The sequence below is a fragment of the Anarrhichthys ocellatus genome, unplaced genomic scaffold (assembly GCF_004355925.1).
Source record: "Anarrhichthys ocellatus isolate YVR2014 unplaced genomic scaffold, GSC_Weel_1.0 scaffold12, whole genome shotgun sequence".
NCBI classification, from domain to species: Eukaryota; Metazoa; Chordata; class Actinopteri; order Perciformes; family Anarhichadidae; genus Anarrhichthys; species Anarrhichthys ocellatus.
This window is the reverse complement of record NW_022280042.1, coordinates 7,351,335-7,371,091: the sequence shown is the minus strand read 5'-3', so window position 1 is coordinate 7,371,091 and position 19,757 is coordinate 7,351,335. Positions and strand designations below refer to the sequence as shown.

Below are 19,757 nucleotides of genomic sequence, written 5' to 3'. Positions count from 1 at the left end.
TCCACACATTTGCAGTTTTCTGTGGCAGGTTTCTTAAAGGACAACTCGTTGTTGTTGGAAAAATATAAAAACATACAAAATACAAATAAACTAGATTTAAAAATTGTTTAAAATTGGTACTTAATTGGCCCATTGAAACAGCAGTTACTGTAAGTGTCGTATAATTCCGGCTTCCTTCTGTTGCTGGTATCACCAAACACTGATATACATAGAAAAAGAACACAAAAGTGTCTCAGTTCCTCATGTTAATACTGTTTCTAACAACTTCTTTGTTTTACATAACTTGCACACAGACTTACATGACAAAAACACAGTGTAGCACAGTACAAAGGTGGTTGATTGTGGCACGGTAAAGTTTTTTTTTGTGTTTTTTGATTTACTCATCGACAGCACGGTGACACCGTCAGTACATGTCATCACAAACTTGTCTCCCTGTCCAAGCTCTTGTCATGCCTCCGCCGCTTGTGTCGCTTTTCGCCGCCACAACTGCACAGGGGAAAAAAAGAAGAAACGAAACCAAGCAAAATACTAAATAGAGAAAATGTATGTTCAGAAAGTGAAGTGCAGAGTGCAAATGCTTTGTCAACAGGCGGACAGTTAATCAATCAATCCAGATCACACAGCATGCAAACAGGTATCTCTAAGCTTAAAGGGGCAGTTCACCCCAAAATCAAAAATGTGTCCTACCTTTAGTGCTATCTATCAATCTAGACTGTTTTTGGTGTGAGTGTTGGATATCGGCCGTAGGGCTGTCTGCCTTTTCTCCAGTAAGAGACGTTGCTGTTGAGTTTTTTTCGAATGTTTTTTTTGTTATTGCTTTGTGATATAGTTCCATTATATTGGTGAGAAGTGGTTTTATCTCCAACACTCGGCAACTCACACCAAGCCAATATAGATTGATCAACTCTACTATAGGTGAGAGGAGAGGTGTATTTTTAGTTTTGGGGTGAACTGTCCCTTTAATAGCAGTTTGCTCTACCACTTCAATATCTTGTGACATTGAAATATACAATTGGTCTACAGCTCAGTGACACATAGAGCTACTTATTTCACTACTTTTACAACATGCGAAGGACATCATTAAATGTGTCATTGACGTAACATTCACATGCCATGCTGCGTTGTCAATCCACCAACATTCATTTGATTTATCTCTCCATTTATTCAGTGATCTTCTCCCAACATCGAATCGTGACGTACAGCACAGACCTACACCGCTTTCATCATGCAACAAATAGCAGTAAACAGAAGACACAGGACAAGACTCTCCATGCTGACAGCGACTGGGAACAACTCACCTTTGGGATGTCAGCTTCTGGGAGGTTAGGATGGGGAGCTATGGGTTGGAATGGAATAAGAGAGGCAGGCGGGAGACACTATGTTAGTCTACTCGGTGGGACATCTGTGAGGGCAGGGCTGCTCTTAGATAAACCATTTTTATCTAAACACACTAGCTCCTCAGTTTCCTGGAAAAATAAGAAGTAAATGTTCCGTAACATTTCAATGATAAACACCTGCCACTGCGTGCTCTTACACCCAAAGACACAATTATAACCTTTTTCTGACCCTTTAAAAATACATTGGAATCCTGTCGTCGGTATCATCAGAGACACTGATCTAGACACGTGAGAGTAATGTGAATAAGGAGGCTAACCTTTTAGCGCTTGGCTCCTTCTTCGTGCTCTCACCGGGGCTGATGCTCTTCCACACACCCCCGAAAGATCCTTTAGACATCTCGTCAGTGATGTTCACTGTGGCCGGGTCACACCTTCAAAATCACACGCAGAGGGACAACAATGATTATTCCACTTTGCATGGGAAGTTGCAAACCCTAACCCTAACCCCAAGGCTGATGACTACAGGAGCCGCTTGCATCAAACTACCCGTTGTGGGAACTCTTGAACATTTTGGGAAATAAGTGTATCCACTTTCTTGCAGAGAGTTAGAGAAGAAGAGTGATATCACTTTCATGTCTTAAAATGAAGCCAGAGCCAGAAGACTGTTAGCTTAGCTTAGCATAAAGACAGGAAACGGGTAAACAGCTAGCCTGGCTCTGTACAATTTGTACATTAGCCGTTAACGTGAATATTTCACTGCTGACGAAATTGCTTTTGAAGGACGCTTGGGCATCTGATTAAAGATCAAAATGACTTACTTGTAATGTCCCTCCAGTGGCACTTGTACAATGCCTTCTTCCTCTACAATAATACTGTGCTCCTCCTGGAGAAAGAGACAAAAGAGAACATCTGAACCACTGCTTAAATAGCAGCTTTGCCACCACAATAGTGGAAACTTTAAGTCCTCAGAATGGTGGTCTATTACTGCACCTCTTCTTCAGCATCTTCCAGTTTCTTCTTCTTCCACTCTGGCATCAGGTCGTCCAGCCAGCTCAGTTCCCTCTTGGTGAAGATTAAGTCCAGCAGCTTACGAATGAACACCAGGGCCAAGACCTGACACAGCACACACAGTTATCAACCAATCATACGCGTTAAACACTAAGTACTTCACAAGAAAATGCAACCCGGTCACCATCATGGGGAAGACGATGGCGGCCTTGGAGGTCTTGATGACCCAGAGCAGGACCAAGCAGCTGAGCTGGACGATGGTAAAGAGGTGCACCTTCCTCAGCGGAACGTGACGAAGGTAGATGAAGTCCGGCTGATGTTTAGCCGGCATGCTGAACAGCCTCAGGCGGTCAAAGAACTGCACAGATACGAACAATTCAAGAATTCCTCCTGCATCTTTTCTCCATTAACTCTTCTAATAAAAATAACAGCAGGCAGTCATCTGAGCTCACCTGGATGCCTCTGAGTGAGGAAGCCCCCATGTACAGAAAGACTCCGTACAGCACAGGCATGGGGATAAACTGGAGACACACAGACACATATACAAATATATAAATGAACAAAAAGAGTTAAAATGACTGCGTGGGTGTATATTTTGCCGGTCATCCCCTGACCTTCAGCACGGAGGTCATGAAGACGGAGCAGCCCATCAGGGTGAAGATCATGAGGCCGGTGAAGCGCTGCTCTCGGATGCCCAGGAACTTGGGCTGCTCGCCGGGGGCCGAGCACTCCGACTCCAGCTTCAGGCTGTTCACGTGGGAGATGGAGAGCACCGTGGCCGCCACGAACCACGGCAGGCCCATCACCGAGCACACGCCCAGCATCACCCCCACCACGAACAGGTCCAGGTGGTAGCCGCAGCCTTTCTGCAGGGCGCCGGACAAGGAGAGTGGGGCTTAGATACAGCAGAGTTTGGTTATTTTTGTGACATTGTGATTTGAAATGAAGGTCTTGAAACACCTTTAGTTTGTGCTCCTTCCTGTTGATGATGACGGCCGTGATCTGCTGGTCCATGAAGATGAGGATGGTGCAGAGCAGAGCGGGGAGGAAGGTGATGATGGTGGTCCACCAGGGGTTGGGCCCCACAGGGTTTATGAGCCAGCCACGATCGTCCCTGGTTGGCTGGGGAGAGAGAAAGGAAAGGCAGAAATGAGCTTGTGAGCTAAGACTTCCGACAAACAACTTAAATGGCTTTGACTTAAATTCTTCAAATACTTCTTTGAGCAACAGGAAAGAAACTTAAAGTCCTGCACACAGCGGCTCTCATGTGGACTTACTTTGAACTTGCTGGGGACCTGCAATTTAGGTGAGGGGATCCCCAAGGCGTAATCGACTAAAACCATAGTCAGGATGGTGATGAAGACAGCGAAGTCACTGATGATGGCCCGCACCTGGAGGGAACACAGACACACTCTCTTTTTCATGTCATGGGTGCCGAAAAGAGTTCAGTGAAGGATACACCTGTGCATCCTCCCTCGTAGCTCTTCCAGCCAGCCTCCTCTTTTTCTCGAGATGCATTTTAGGAATTGAGCAATCCTTCCAGATGGCGCACCGACATCAATTTGCAGGACGGAGCGACGAGGAGGCACAATATAGTGAAATAAATAAAGTGCATTCAATGTCTGACAAAGACCTCTGTTGAATTGAAATATTCCTCATTTAAACTTTATTTACTGGGAATTATCAGAAAAGAAACCGTTGCTGATCTTTTGTCTGACTTTTGACATCTAAATATTGCAACCACAGCCAGACTACACTGTAGCATTCATCACCACAAGGTGGCGCTGGTAAACTACAGATCATTGTGCCAGCATCACGCCACACATTCGCTCATGCGTGTCATCCCAATGATAAATCATAGAAATTGCACACATAGAGCGTAGAGCGGCCACACGGGCTGAAGGATTTTTGCTGCGACGTGAAACGTCCAATAGATGGCAGCATAAACTAACGCGACAGGAGACAGAAGCAGAGCCATGTGAACAAACTGCAGTCCCATAACAGATGAAGTAAATGGAAGACTGTACAACCAAACAGGAAGCCTAAAAGAGTGTGTACTTCACAAGTGATACAGAGATTTAAAAAGAGAATGGTAATCTAAATCCTCTGTAAGTGTAACTCACACTGAATCTAAAAATATGTGTATTACGTGTGTTCACATTTGAGTTATTGTTCCAAGAAGGAACTTATGAAGACAATGGGTCCCTGGGCACAGACATGCAAAGGGCCCCCATTCGAAGAGCCACATTTTTGGTCGTTTTTGCACGTCTTTGTTGACGTTTCACGTTTCGTAGTGGTCCTTTTGTGTCTCTTTTTGATTGTTTTGCATCTCTTTGTGGTCATTTTGTCTCTTTGTAGTCGTTTTTTGTTTCTCTTTCTCTACGTACCTTAGTGGGGAAGTAGCGGCTCGTCTTGAACTCCTTGAGGAAGGCGGACATGAAGACGGTGGAGAAGAAGAGGACGACGCACCAGAAGAGGACGTCGGGGACGTAAGGGCCGTGGGGGCCGCAGGCGCTGCCATCGAACTCCCCGTGAAACATCTCGCACTCCTACTGGCACCACAGGACACGGTGATGATGATGATGATGATGATGATGATGAAGATGGTGGTAATAATAATTAGGTTGGTGATAATAAAAATGATTAGAATGTCAGTGGAAATAATGGCGATGATGGATGTCGGTGTAAGCGGTCTGAACAATCTGGTACGTTCATCTTTGATTTATTCAGCGCTCTATGCTTTAAATATCTAAATAGCGTGATTCATCTATTTCCATACAATCCCAGTGGTCTCCCGTGCCTATCTAACTATTTGCAGCCATTCAAGCGTATGTGGGAGTGTCGCCACTGGCACGACTTATTTGTGTCTGACTGCGAGAGAATCCACTCTTCACACTTCATCTCCATGCTCATTCTGCACGGCTAAACCCTGTGAAATGCTCTGCCCACGCGTTCCTAATCCCCGCCTAGACTTATGACGCTTAATGATGAAGCAAAGTGTGAGAGACACGACACGGTGCCAGAGACTGCAAGAAATATTCCCAACTAATCTTGATCCTGTGTTAATTGAAGGCTGGGTTTAGAATTACCGTCTAGATCTTCTTTGGATAATTTAACCATGACTAGTTGATGAACGCAAGATCGAAGCATCTCAAGGCCTTAGATGACCCTTATTGAAATGCAACGTATGTACAGCTGTTTCTCTCCAAATGTCAAGGGTGCCTTACCTTGACCTCCAGCATGGTCCAGTTGACCTGGGAGGCTGTGATGTTCTTCTCCTCCCAGAACCGCAAGGTCTCGTTGCTGGGGTTCATGGGCTCCACACATGCACACCTGAGGTGGATATTCTTCAGTTAGTTTTCTTAAATACTTATAAGAGGACAAGGTGAATATACTAATAGCTAAATAATAATACATTCATTCATGAAGACACATTTATGACACAAACAAAAAAGCATCACTTCTGGATTTGAAAAGAGCACTTACGAGTACTGTGTGAGCTTCTGAAGGTCGTTGTTTTTATTGATGGGGTAGTGCACCCCCAGGTGGAGCAGCTTCTCCAGGGCCTCATAGATGAAGATGATGCAGATCAGCGCAGCGAAAGCTTCCTCGGTGAAGCGTGTGATGTAACAGACGAGCGAGCTGGCGTCCGTGGCCACCAGCAGTAGACACAAGAAGGCCGTCCACAGGCCGATACAGGCCCTCAGGGAGAGGTAGGAGAGGCCGTACTCCCTGAGAGAGACGGGACACACGCATACACGGGAGTGAGGGGGAGAAGCCATTAGATATGGCATCCCCACTCACTTACTGGAGAAAAAAGAGAGAGAAAAGACAACCTACTTGCAGAACTTGAAGAGGATTTTCTCAAAGACAAGAACAGGCCCAGTGCTGCCCAGGATGGTGAGGGGCTGACCGGCAAAGATAGAGTAGGCTATTCCAGTCATGGAAGCCCCAAACAGGGACTCGATAGCACTCTGGGAACACAGGAAAACACATCGTTACTTCTCTGACCTGAGGCTGATGGGTATGTCGTTAGATTTGCAGGTATTTGTTCATAAACCAAAGTATCATAAACCAAATATGGCAATTCATCCAGTAGTTTTTAGACATTTCACTCAAAACAAACACAAATATCAACCTTATGGTGACGCTTAATCGGGTCAGGGACCATTGCCGTATTAGGATTCGTCCTCTGGGGACCACGAACGTCTGTATGAAATGTAGTGGCAATCCATCTAATAGTTGCTGAGATATTTCAATCTGGACCAAAGTGGTGAAACGACCAAGCAACTGACGGACATTGTCGTCCCTTAAGCCTCACCGCTAGCATGGAATGAAAAAAAAAAACATGGCGCAAGCTTATTGTACCATATCAGCTGGTGATGAAAAAGAGGTTTATGGAGATTAGAGGAGCAACATCAGAAATTCAAGGGAGGCTGTGCGTTCGCTTCACTCAGAAACTAGTTTCAAGGTGCCTTTGAGCGAGACGCGGCAACCGTTTGATGCTGTTGAACAAGAGCTCGTGTTCTGAGTCACCTCCTCCCCAGATGCTACGGCTATCTATTTAAAATAGAAGAAAACTTCTGACTTTGGTTGTTTCAAAAGTCTCTTCTCATGAATATGACGTCAATGACTGTACAAGGACGGGGTGATGAAGTTCATGACAAAGACATCAGTTACAGACAAACGACGTGCGCTCATGTCTCGGGAGCAGTAAAGATGTCGCCTCTTACCACTCGTCCCTCTGTGGCCTCACCCAGGAGTCCTCCGAAGGTGATGACCGGCGACATGCAGGCGCAGTAGAGGAAGAGGAACGAGGCCAGACACTGCAGGCTGATGGCGTCTGTGAAGTCGGAAATGTAGTGAGGAGCCTTTCGCTTGATGTCCATGAAGAAGCCGCCGAATAACCTGTGGTGAAAAGCGGATTTCATGAAAGAATCGCCCGCAAAAGTATAGTACACGTGTGCTATTCTGGGACCACAAACGGCATCTGTGAACAAAACCATTGCAGCGCAGCGTATCGATCTAACTTACTCAACAAAGCTTTGTGCTTTTATCAATGTAAGTGTGTGCACATTTTGTCGACTCATGCTTCCATCCGAGTGACTCTCAGCCGGAGCGAGCAGGCTTTCTCCGCTGCAGCCAGCCGGGGCCGCGGTGAGCCAGCCGGAGGCGGTTGCTATGGCAACAGCGGGTGGGACGTTGTGCTTATTTCGGTCTGAGACACCGATGCCGAGTCCCGGGAGGAGGTGGTGGTGGTTGATAACTGAGACTGAGCTTCTGTACTGCAGCATGCGACAGCATCCACAAGGTGGAGGTGGAGCTGGTTTGATCTACAGTTAGATAGTTTAGTCCAGTGGTCGCCAACCTAGGGCTGGGGGCCCTCTCAAGGGGCACAAGATGAATCTTTGGGGTCATGACACTTTCTCCAATCATTGCTTTTCTTTTAAATTTGGGATAATTTAGCCTCATTGGGCCTCGAAACAGTTACTTCTGCTGTCAGATGAATTTAATGGGGATGAAATAAAAATAAAAACAGTTTTTAAGTTAAGTGCTTGATGAGTAAACGAGGCAAAAATAATGCTAAAAATGCTAATAAAATGTTGCAATGTGATTTTCTGTGTGGGATGTAGTGTGCTGGAGTATCTAAACTCGTCATTAATTGAAAGTCAACCAACAGGTCTTTGTGGAGTTGAAGTGTGATGAATGATAATGGGCCAGCAGGGTAGTCTGCCTCTTCAGAAAGGCTAAATTTATAGTTTGGGGACAGCGAGAGAGCTAACAGGCGACAGGGAGACAGGCACAACGACGAGCACTTACCTCCCGGTGCGCTGCAGCTCAGGGCCGCCGTGCCCTCCGTGTTCCTCCGACTCTCCAAGATCTGTCACTCCGTTGGGAAGGGGGGGAATCTTCCGCTTTTCCTGTGTCGTTAAGATCACTGTCAGTAAACTGTCTGTTACTGGCCATCATCATGACAATAATAAAGCGTCTGAGTCAGGCATTTGTCTTATCCATGAATTGTGCACAGCGGTATCTCATTAATTCACCACATGAGTCTAATGAAAAAGGGGGAAAGACTTTTTGTCATTATCTGGAGCAACTTTCTGATCGGTAACTCTCCCAAACAAGATGGCGGGTTTTCAAAGTAGACCGAGATAACTAATGGAGGAAAAATAGAGAATGTTTTGGAGAGGATCGAGAGCAGAGCCCTGGGGAGCGGCATCAAAGCACAGAGTACAACGCAGTCGAGATTAGAGGAGAGCGCAGATGCTTCAATATCTCTCAGCAGGCAGTGTGACGCAGGGGGGTTTACGTAGACGGTTTACCTGGGACGGCACGTTTTTGGGAGGCTCTATTCTGATGGAGGGGTCCCACTCTCCGGGGGGTAACACCGTCACCTGGTCCAGAAACTCATCGATGCCCGCCACCAGGTCATTCCTGTCTTTGGCCTTGTAAGCGACGTCATGGAAAATCTGTGGAGCAGATGACAGGAGTTATTTTCACAGAGTACGTTTCAATGGATTTACAGAAAGTCATATACCAATACCACAAAATGTTTATCCAGCAGAGGATTATTACTATCTGCATACATAACTTTAACACAACAATGCGAAATAGCCTGTTCAGCATTCCATTATTTTTATGGAACACAGAATACGATTCTTGTTGGCTGAAAAACAGATCAGAGTGATGGGTACAGTTCATTCCCAAATATGATGAAGTAGGCTGACATCCATACACTTCTATTTTCATACATCTCAGAGGAAAAAGGGCAACATCTGGCTCTGCTGATGTTCAGTAACATCAGCTCATTGCTGCACTGTTGGAAATCCTGTCACTGTTTTCATGTCTGCTCATCCCCAAAGGCTTCTCCGGCTTTTAACAGAGGTCAAAGGTCGGGTCAGTTACAGAAACGTAGCGTTAAAAGGTGCACTAGGTTATGGAGACGGTAAACGCATCCTGGTACCGTTATTTATTAATTACGACAGTTTGGCAGAGCTCAAGAACTACAGCTACATTTAGTAGAGCTTTTAAAAAATATTTATTGAAGATTATTACGTTTCCTCAGCTTTTAGCCTTCAAGTCTCAAGTAAGTTGCATCTCACAGTACAAGTCCTCATTTTTGTGATATTTACATTGTTGTATTGCTTCTTTTACTGGAAAAAAAGACCGGACTACGTCCTCCACCCCTGCCAGCATCATCATACAGCCAGAATTTGAACCTTAATAATGTTGTACTTAGGCCTCACCTCATCTGTCATCAGGGTAGCAATAGACCGGCCAATTTCATGATACTGTGGACCTTTTCCCAGAGGGCCAAGCAGGATGAAAAGAAACCTGTGTAACACAAAGGAAAGCAGGTTTGAATAAAAGTCAAATCCATTTCTAATGAAGCATTGAGAGGATTATCAGCTTATCTATCCAGATTTGAAACAGTTGACAGAGAGAAAGAGATGCAGAGGCAAGCAGGGGGCTTTTCCAGCAGTTTGTGTATGACCTGGTGGTGATGGGAACCTCAGCCAGGCCATTGAGCAGCACAGCAGGAGCCAGGCGGACGAAGGCCACCACGGGGCGGTCTAGGAATTCCACCTCCCCTACCAGGACGTTAGACGCCTCAGCACCAGGGGGGATCTTCTTCATGAAGTGGAGGTCAATCTGTGAGACAGAGGGAAACCAAAACAGCACAAAAGATTAGTATAAATGTTCTGCTTTTAGCTAAAAGACAGGTTGAAAGTGGTTATTACAGTAAATCATCGATATCCAAAACACTGTCTGGATCTGAATCCGATGGTCCACACAACAAAAGAAAACAAGCTTTATCCTGCTAAATTCCAGTCGGTTTCCCAGGGCAAGGTGACCATTTCACACGTAACCCAACCTAGGTTAAACACACAGCACTAGTTATGTGTCCAGCTATCAGTGCCCGTAGATAAACAGCGGGACCAGCGGTGGGTCCGGTTGCTCACCTTGCTGAAGTCGACGGCGCTGTTTTCTCGGCTGACGTCCTGTTTGCCCTCACTGTTAGCCGGCTGGGACTGGGGTGAGACCGTTTGGCCTGTCGGGCAGAGCAGGAAACCAACATCATGTTAATTTTCACAGAGAATTGGCCTATCACAACACTACTTTCCCACACGAAGACAAAGGCCTTCAGTGAGTGACTAGAGGGTACGGTTACATTCTCTGAATAATATGATACAATAGTGGACCCTTTTGTTTTGGGCGCTGCACCTTTAGTGGTGGAAAGGTTCAGCCCTCGCGACAAAAGATAATATTGTACCTTGTTTCAGAGTGTACCTGGTGAGTTAGACTAATATTAATCTGAGAGATGCTCAGTGGTGCAGTGGACATAGTGATTTTATCAAGAACATAAACATTATTTCTCCAAATCAAGTGAAGTAAACTAAATGAGGTACAATCTTTAACTTCCATTAAGTGTATCAACAAATAGTGTCCCCATTTAAAATGCTTTTTTTGTTTTAGTTTTGCGGAAACAAAGTCAAAGATTGCTCCTATTAAATTTAAATCTCAAGCAGTTTGTGATGTGAATGCACCAGTTGCAGCTGTTTGAGCAAATCCCAGCACAAGGAAACGCAACAAATGGGGCTTGCTCAAAATGTCACAAGGAGTGTTGCTACTAAAACTAAAGGTGTTGTTCGACATTTAAGGAAATGCTCTTATACGCTCTCTTGCAGATAGTTAGATGAGAGGATTGACACCACTCTCAAAGCTGTTGGTTCAATATGAAGCTACAGTAAAGCCAGCAGCGGGTTAGCTTAGCTTAGCTAACTGGAAACAGCTAGCCTGGCTTTGTAACAAAATCTGGTAACAAATCCTCCTGACAGCATCTCTAAAGCTCCCCATTGGACAGAGCCAGGCTAGCTGCTTCCAGCTGTTGCGATAAGCTAAGATAACTTGGGCTGCTGCCTGTAGCTTCATATTTTAGCGTGAGAATGATATCAATCTACTTGTCTAACCCAAAATGTCGAAATATTCCTTTGAAGGAATATTTTGGGAAATTCATGTGCTCACTTGCCGTAAGTTAGATGAGAAAATCGATTCCACTTGCAAAGTGAAGTCGGTGCCAGTAGCTGGTTAGCTGAGCTTAGCATAAATACTCCAGAACATAACACCCATTGTCAAACCCCAAATAGTTTTACACTTACCTTCTTATACAAATCAAACAAACTAGACTTTAAGTGTTGACCTTATTTTATTACCCGTGGACAAAGCCTGTTTTCACCTTTTTGTGTTATGCAGTTACACCATGGATTTAAAGCAGTTAGCTACCGCTATTAGTCACTGTTATGAGTGAAGAACATGAGTCACAGATCTTCTATGGTTTCTAGTCATTGAACACATTGTTGACAATGACAAGAAGTGGAGAGCATAATCATGACAACCAGTACACTGCACATGCCCTGTTCCTGCAGAATTGCTACCACTTACTCAAAGTTGTTAAAAGTACAGAAAAGCTTCTGCATACTTAAAACCATCTACTTTTCTTTTTATTGCCTCACTTTAGAGTTTCAAAAATAGATCAGCTTAAGAAGCATCACGACTGTGAGTAGAATGCAGAGGTTTGTTCTCTCTTCTTGACCGCACATAACCCATTTCTAACCTCTCATGATGATGCTCTCCGCTTTAATAAGTTCCTTTTTATTCTATTGCTACTACTATCTCTGGGCTTTTAGCCGAGGCGCTGTGGTTGCCTGTGCAGATTTCCTGCTCTGTGTCGTCATGTGCGATGGGACAGTAGCCTTGCGCAACTGCCTGAAGAACACTAAGGCGCTTGGTGCTGGTATTGCCAAAGGGCGTGTCTGGGGTCATGTGGCCACTGGAGGACCTCAAAGGTGATGGAGGGGTGGAAAGACATGACGCGCAACACACACACCGCGGCCATGCCACACGGGAGAGGGCCTCTCTGGGTGGTGTATTGTTGGGGAGCTCGGGCAAACACTTGGGAGGTTTTACGAGTTGATAATAGAGGCCGTTTACTGGTTGAGTGAATGACACACGTGCACACACGCATGCAAAACCCAGCAGACGAGAACAAACACGTACACAAACACGGAGAAACACAAACGAGAAAGGAGAAAATGAGATATCAAACAGCAGTAAAACAGTAAGTCACAGATGGACAGACTTTGGAAAAATGCATGCAAAGGATTACAAAATGATATATAAATGGCCTATATATATTCACATACAACAACATTTAGGGTCACGGATTGGCCCATTTGCTCACCATTCTTGTCCATGGAATGAGGCTCGGACTGCTTCTTGCCAATATCAGCGAAGGAGCGTACGATAGGAATGCGGTTGGCCAGTTTCTTGTGGTTTTGGTGGTGGTGCTGTTTGAGCAGGGCCTCGCGGATCCTCTTCCTGGCATCCGGACCTACAGGGCCCGACAATTCATGCTGATCCAGAACCATGTCTGAGAAGTAAAGATACACATAGGGTGACAAACAAAAATAAGTTTCCACATTACTCTTTTAACACATTTGAATCTCACAAAGGCTACTCCTGATGTCCCTGCTTGGCGGCCAGCGATTGCTAAGCTGATTATTCCGACAAAAAAAATGACCCGCTGCTGCTGATTTAATCGCACCAAACCAGGTTAAGTTCACGCAGGACAGTATTTTTCCACAATCAGATAAACACTCTCTTTAGCTGCCCTCAAAAACCAAAGCCCAGTTTTCCTGGGTGGGCTTTTGTTCACACGTTATAATGTCAGCCTCTGCCTTATTGTGGATGTTACAATTTAGGTCTAAGTTAGCATTTGAATGTGTGGAGCCTTTTGTAAAAAGACAAAACCGACATTGTTATCGACTTGCAATGCTAAATCAGTCTTCTTTTAAGTAAATATGTGTGTTGTCTGCATAAGAATGTTAATATATTTAGTTGTTTTCAATAATCTGAGCTAGTAATTGTTGAAAAGAAGAGGCCCGAGAACGGAGCCTTGGGGAACGCCACATCATTTTTGTTTGCTCAAATGTGGCACAAAACAGATTTTAGTTTTAACCAATGAGATACACAAGACCCCAGGATATTGTCCAGCCCCAAGCGGTCACCTGCGATCTCCTCCAGCGAGTTGGCCCTCATGTCCAGCATCACGGTGCCGTTCATGATGCAGCTGCGGAGCTCGAAGAGACTGTGCAGAGACAGAGTGGCTACGTAGGGTTTACTCCACCGCTCACCACCATCCTCGACATCCTCCTCAAACTTAAGCCACCTGCACGGATTAAAAACACAACTCGGTACATACATAAAGACATCATAAATTTGACATTGACATGAGCATTTTGGTGGTTGGTAAAGAATGTATGCCGCCATAACAACCATTAAAAGCTTGCAGTCAGACACAAACAGGATCAAAATCTCAGGTGCAACAGAGGAAAAAAGGCACAGCTGGCCGGCCGCAGCGGTGTACCTGGCTGTCTCTTTCCATTCGGCGTCCTCACCCTCCCTGAGGCAGATTTCGTCCAGCTCGGTGAACAGGGCGTGGGGGATGTGCTCCTCGTCGCCATCCTCTGTCCCCAACAGAAACTGCACCCTCTGAGCTGGTGTGTCCGCTGCAGCCAGTGGGACAGGCGGAGGACAAGTGGAGATGGAGAAAGGAGGAAGGAGAGCATGCGACAAAATTTGAAAAATAAATAAAATATGATGTGCGTTTGGCGGAACTGGTTCGGAGTGAACTGAAGCTGGAGTTAGCTTCAGTGCATTTTGAAGACTTACTGTGCGAGGGGGATTCTCTTCCATCATCAGCTGTAGAGTCCCTCTCCTTAGACCTCTTCCTGTGTTTGTGTCCGTGGTGACGGTGACGTCTGTGCGACTTCCTGCCCAGGGGAACGTGAACCCCGATGTAGAGAGTGCGGTGACCTGGAGACAACATGCAGTTAGATTCTTCAGTCTGTCCTTTAAACTCAAGACTAGTTTGATCGTTCCCACCTTTTTACAATGGCATCAAACTCATGTTTTCTTTGACCTGACTTACGTCATGTAGTGTATATCCATGTCTGTACAAATGCCATGAAATTGTCATAATTAAATTAAATCCGGAGCCAGCTCACTGAAAGAAAGAACGAGAAGTAACCCTCATAATTCACACACGGTATCATGTGGCTAGGAATAACGTGGGCTTTCAGAGCTTGCAATATTGGCAATGAGAGCAATGAGATTGGGCGTGACTGAGTGAGTACACTGAAAGTCAACTATGGGAATACCAGGCAGTAGCGTGTAGTCAGTTAGAGTGGAACCAGAGAAGCAGCACTTAGCAAATGAACTGCTAGCTCCAGGCCCCGCTGTGCCTGCGCTTGAATAGGGAGCTCTTGTCCTCTCTGATGCTGAAAATCAATTTTGAAATTGGATGACTTTTACAATTAGGGAGTTTTTTTTATTTTTAATCAATATAGGCGAAATAAAGAGACTGTGATTGTGAGAGGATAGTGTACGATGTGAGCGCTCTCTCTGATGTGTGTGCATGTGCGTGCATCCACAGGGTCAGCGCGGAGATAATACGAGCTGACTTTCCCCTCCTTCATCGCGGTCGAGCCGCCGGGCCCTCGGCTCAGTAGCCGGACACGGACAAGCCTTTAGGACACCCTGTTCGCCTGCGCCATATGAGGCGCCACAGCATCCGGCATAACGCAACTCTGAGGGCAATTTGATGCTTGAGAGCTGCACACTGGGATCCATCAGAGGGCAATAAATTTGTTCCCTAATTCATCTTTTACCATGAAGAAAGCACAATGAGCGATCATAAAGGTTTATATCCGTTAATAATACATTTTGTTCTCTTGTGTCACATTGTACCAAGGTGAAATAACATTCCCAGATGACATTAATTCAACTGTAATTCAATCAAAAGCGGCATTTCCACTGGTGATTGTGGAAACTACTACCACTACCCATTGGTTTGTGGACTGCCGTTTTGAAGCCTCGAGTTTGCCGTCGCCATCTTGGATTATAGCCGTTGTCATGTTGTTTTTTTCCGCAACCAATGAACGGAAGTTACCATATTTGGAATGCGGAGGAGTGACGTAGAGACGCCGTATACGGCTCTGGTAGTGACCTGTCAATCACAGTAAGCCCGCCCTAAAGCATCCCCTGCTTTATGGTCTGTTTGACTCTAAATGGACCATAATGTACTAAATGAACATCATGCTGTATTGAAGAAGACTTGAAACTAGAGATTGAGACCATAAACTCATGTTTACAATGTTTACTGAGGTAATAAATCAAGAGAGAAGTAGAGTCATTTTCTCATAGACTTCTATACAACCAGAGGAGTCGCCCCTGATGGACACTAGAGAGAATGCAAGTTTTAAGACATTTCCGACATCTTTTTTAAGGATATCGGTTTTATTTAGTTTCAGGTAACAACAACAGTTTCAGTCTTCGTTTACTGTACGGAAATAACCCTGTGAAGAAGCTCTGACTTCATAGTGTTCCTCCACCAAACCTAAGCCCTTGAATCTTATCTATTAAAACCGTTGGGGAACCCCTTCTGCTTTCAAAGTTAAATCCTAGCTAAAGTTAAGCCATTTATGCAGGTTCAGAAATAAATGTCCTTATTCTGTTTATTATTGCCAGACCCACTGTTTCGTTTAGTCTGAGGGGAAAACATCCCGCACGAACGCCTTAAAGTTTCACTTGCTTTGCAGACATGACTAATCACATCATAGCGTACAAATCAGATTCAAGCAATGCACAGTCGTTAAATGAATCACCTACAGTAAGAGCACACTGACATCCCAGCATTTGAAAAGAGACACTCACTCAATGCCTTCCTCCAACAGGATTTCAGGACAGAGGTAAAGTGAGGTGTGTCAGAGAACGTTAACGGGAAAACTAACTGTATGTCACGACGTGTTTGCAGTTTGAGTTTATTTGACTCTGTCAGCATGTCGTCCGAAGGCGCATTCATCCAGAGCAAATCGCTGTTAGCATTGTGTGAATTATGTATGTCAGAAGCAGAGGAAAGACTGACTTTGCACATAAAGCAAATGTCATAATAAAATGCACATTTCAGCAGTCAGAAACAACACGGTATAAGAGGAAATCATGAGAACGGAGCACTAAAGCTTTAAGGTTCATGAGTCAAGACTCATGAGTGGAGGACATAAATAGCTTGCGTCCTCTAGGCCTGAACTACTGCTGATGTCAAACAATGAATTGCCTCTACGTGGCTCTCAACATGGTGACGGCTGAGTCGGACGACCAGCAGCTAACGGTGCAAACAACGGCAATAGTGCTGACAGAACTAACAGTGTTTGACAGGACAGTGTTGTATCAGTGTATCAGTCATTTTCCAATATCAACAAATCCTTTGAAAAGGCCAAAATCGATAATGTGTTAGTGTGTATTTCAATACTTCCAGATGTGAGAGTATATGAGAATGAGGACGCAGGTGAGTGTTGGGGCTGAGAGGTATCAGTGAGATAACTTCAGAGGATCCGCGTCTCCTCCTGTGTGCTGCTGACGCACAGCATCAGACAGAGAGCGAGTCATTGCGGGCAACCATCATCCGAGGATGAGGGACCTTGAGATGAAAGCACCGTCTCATCGGCAGCATCAGAATCAAAGGGTGACATGAAAGAAGCAAGGATGCGAACCTTGATGCAGTTCACCTGGTGTCATTATGTGATAACAAAGCGTTTCTAAAAGTCATATTTTCTCATTCATATAGACTTCAAAATGTAAGAATCCCCAAAATCTAGTTCAGTAAACTCTAGACTGTTTGTAATCAGTTTACGTTCTAGATTTGAGAGGAATTCTGTTAATTATCCAGCCAAGTAAAACACTCAGTAAACCTGTTTTTTGTAAGAGACTCTGTCAATTCAGGATGCTGTTGCTGCAGAAATTGGCCTCTCCGTGTCTTTTACGATGGACGAAAGGCTGACGCAAACACACGAGCAGAGAATAAAGCCCTCGCTCTTTGATGCTGCAGGACTCGCATCAAAACCTAGTATCCATTTGCAATGATTTGGACAGGTGGACAGACAGGTTTTCTGCCATTAGTAAGCTCTGCTGTCAGTAATTCTGCTATGTAAGACAAGTTTACAGCTATAAAACTCTGCTATTGCTTTACTGGAAATATATTGTAAAATCCCATCAATTAAGCTCGACTACAAAGGGAAAGAAAATAAACCTCCAGACGACAAAACGGGGCCAAGGATACAGAGAATGTGTGTTTGACTTGCAATCAGTCACTTGCAAGTCCCTTAACTTTATGGAAATGCAGTGATAAAGTTCCTATTTTACTTTTATCGTCACCACTAAAACATTTATTTTTCATTTTATATGATAATGATCACTTGTGGGTGTTACCTTCTAGCTCTTCCTTCTCAAAGTTGGTGTTGAGCATGGAGCGCGTGCCCCCGCGGTCCACCACTGCCTCCTCATCGGCTCTCTGAAAGGGACACACACACACACACACGAGGAGCATGAATAGTTAGCGTGTCACACCCACATTTTATAATATTATACTCATATCACATTCACACACACACATGCAAAAAGAAGAATATGACGCGCAGTAAGGTGAACGTCAGCTGACACATGACACCACTTAATCGGCGTTAATAATTAATGTGAGTGATTTGTCACGTTCCCCAATGCCACATGAGACATGCGGTCCTTCAGAAGGAGCCTCACTGAACCAAAATCCATATTTCATCTAAATGCTCCGAGTAAGCCTATTTGGAAGATGTGTCCTGAAATGAGAACGCACACAGACTCAGCATCGCAACCATGCATCGTTGTGCGTGAGCCTTAGATCATGTAAATGTTCCCCCGCCCACACCTTCTCTGGAACTGGAGCAGCAGCAGACGCTGGATGCGTAGACAGGTGGGGGAACAAGGACCGGTGCTAATGGATGCGACATAGCTCTTCCCTGGTTTACTCCATGCTATGAATAGCTCCTGACCTTAAAAAACGAAGAAAAAGGGGACGGGTCTTTGAATGCCTGCTCTGCTTTTTAATATTTAGTGAAAGCACTGGCTTGTAATTCGTGGTGTTTTCATTTCAGGATGGTAATCTTACACTTGTAAAACCAAAAATGTTCACACAGAAACACTGCAGAGCTCAGCACGCTGTACGAATCACCACCACCATCATGAACAATTACGGTCTATAACTTTCTCCCTCCTCTCCGGACTCTGTCTCCCCCAAATCCAGGTGTGTGTGTGTGTTGTGTTCACATCATGTGTCCTCTAGACGCTGTCCATGAATTTGCCGCAAGCCCTGACTTTAGTGTTGTAACAGTTATTATTGTTATTATCATGTCTGAGTTTCTTTGTTGTCACTATTTAGCGGCACTATTATCTATCCTACTGCCATCCATAAGCCGACCCACCACTGCTGAAGCTCAAACAGGAATGGAGGAACAATAAGCTAAAACCACTAAGTTTTGGACGTTAGAAAAAAAGACCCACAGTAGGACATGTCCCTTAAGTAAGCTTAAGAGATTACTGTAAGAGAGAGTCTGCCCAAGCCAAGCTACACTGGTCTAGAGTCTGGCATCTACTTTGAGTGTAAAATTCGCTGTCTGTAGTACAGCACTTCAGACTATACATACTACTATGTCTCTTTAAGGCTGTATCTGGCCTTTGCGTAAAACTCGCCATTAGACGTGATCAAATAAAATGCTTTTTTTTGCTGCGACAAATGCCTCAAAAAAAAAAAAGTAAGTAACAGAAAATGTAAATGTCCAGCTCTACGAGCTGGAGGTGGCCGATGCTGGCCATCAGTCTCTGATTCTGGGAGATTAAGCACGAACACTGGTGGTACAACACTCAAGAGACACACACACACACGGACAACCACGTGAGAGACAAGCCGAACCATGAAAGGAGTGTGTGGACAGATGCTGAGTGCTGACACGGTGGGCTTACTGTACAGAGGGACGTTAACAGACCGAGTGCTCTCGTAGACGCGCAAACACGGGTCCAGATGAGGACTCGTCATCGAGTCCCTGCAGACAGACTTCCCTAAATGTCCTACTTTAATCTGAAATGCTTCTCGTTATGTGTTAATTTTGTCATTGCCCGTGCGTCTGCATTCCAATTCACTCCGATCTAATCCTTGTCAGACGGGCCGCTGCTCACCATCTACCGTGAGAGGAATCACATGATCAGCACTCCAGACAGAGAGGTGACAACCCGATGCCAGGGTGGCTAAAATAACGAAATGAAAGACCTGAGAAATGAGCTGCACTGGGCGACTGTCGGACCTTGCTGCAGTTAAATAAGAGGTTATTTCTAATAAGCCTGGGAGAGGACCCCAGGGAAACTCCCTCAGTGTCAGTCACACAATGCGTCTCCCTGTCCCCGAACCCATGACAACTACACACATCTAAATACAGCCAGTATGTATCAAAAAGCCCCAGCATGAGTATCTGATGGCAAGAC

General features: G+C 45.0%; 1 protein-coding gene across 3 annotated transcripts in view; it reads right to left on the bottom strand.

Annotated features, from left to right (window-relative positions):
• Positions 1 to 180: 180 nt before the first annotated feature.
• Positions 181 to 19,757, bottom strand: part of LOC116385905 (sodium-driven chloride bicarbonate exchanger-like) — a 27,571-nt gene continuing 7,994 nt past the window's right edge. For 2 of the 3 annotated variants that reach the window (XM_031851666.1, XM_031851667.1), the window contains 25 exons: positions 17,676 to 17,757; positions 14,082 to 14,225; positions 13,777 to 13,918; positions 13,418 to 13,578; positions 12,592 to 12,780; positions 10,313 to 10,401; positions 9,844 to 10,001; positions 9,596 to 9,683; positions 8,672 to 8,818; positions 8,166 to 8,266; positions 7,079 to 7,253; positions 6,186 to 6,319; positions 5,832 to 6,077; positions 5,573 to 5,678; positions 4,733 to 4,894; positions 3,623 to 3,736; positions 3,306 to 3,467; positions 2,960 to 3,211; positions 2,798 to 2,866; positions 2,530 to 2,703; positions 2,328 to 2,450; positions 2,156 to 2,220; positions 1,655 to 1,768; positions 1,299 to 1,336; positions 181 to 486 (listed from right to left, as the gene is read on the bottom strand). In XM_031851666.1, coding sequence (XP_031707526.1) covers positions 1,324 to 1,336; positions 1,655 to 1,768; positions 2,156 to 2,220; positions 2,328 to 2,450; positions 2,530 to 2,703; positions 2,798 to 2,866; positions 2,960 to 3,211; positions 3,306 to 3,467; positions 3,623 to 3,736; positions 4,733 to 4,894; positions 5,573 to 5,678; positions 5,832 to 6,077; positions 6,186 to 6,319; positions 7,079 to 7,253; positions 8,166 to 8,266; positions 8,672 to 8,818; positions 9,596 to 9,683; positions 9,844 to 10,001; positions 10,313 to 10,401; positions 12,592 to 12,780; positions 13,418 to 13,578; positions 13,777 to 13,918; positions 14,082 to 14,225; positions 17,676 to 17,757 — 3,210 coding nt within the window. In that variant the 3' untranslated portion in view covers positions 181 to 486; positions 1,299 to 1,323. The remainder of the gene's footprint in view (positions 487 to 1,298; positions 1,337 to 1,654; positions 1,769 to 2,155; positions 2,221 to 2,327; positions 2,451 to 2,529; positions 2,704 to 2,797; positions 2,867 to 2,959; positions 3,212 to 3,305; positions 3,468 to 3,622; positions 3,737 to 4,732; positions 4,895 to 5,572; positions 5,679 to 5,831; positions 6,078 to 6,185; positions 6,320 to 7,078; positions 7,254 to 8,165; positions 8,267 to 8,671; positions 8,819 to 9,595; positions 9,684 to 9,843; positions 10,002 to 10,312; positions 10,402 to 12,591; positions 12,781 to 13,417; positions 13,579 to 13,776; positions 13,919 to 14,081; positions 14,226 to 17,675; positions 17,758 to 19,757) is intronic. The other variant, XM_031851669.1, reaches the window with a different exon arrangement.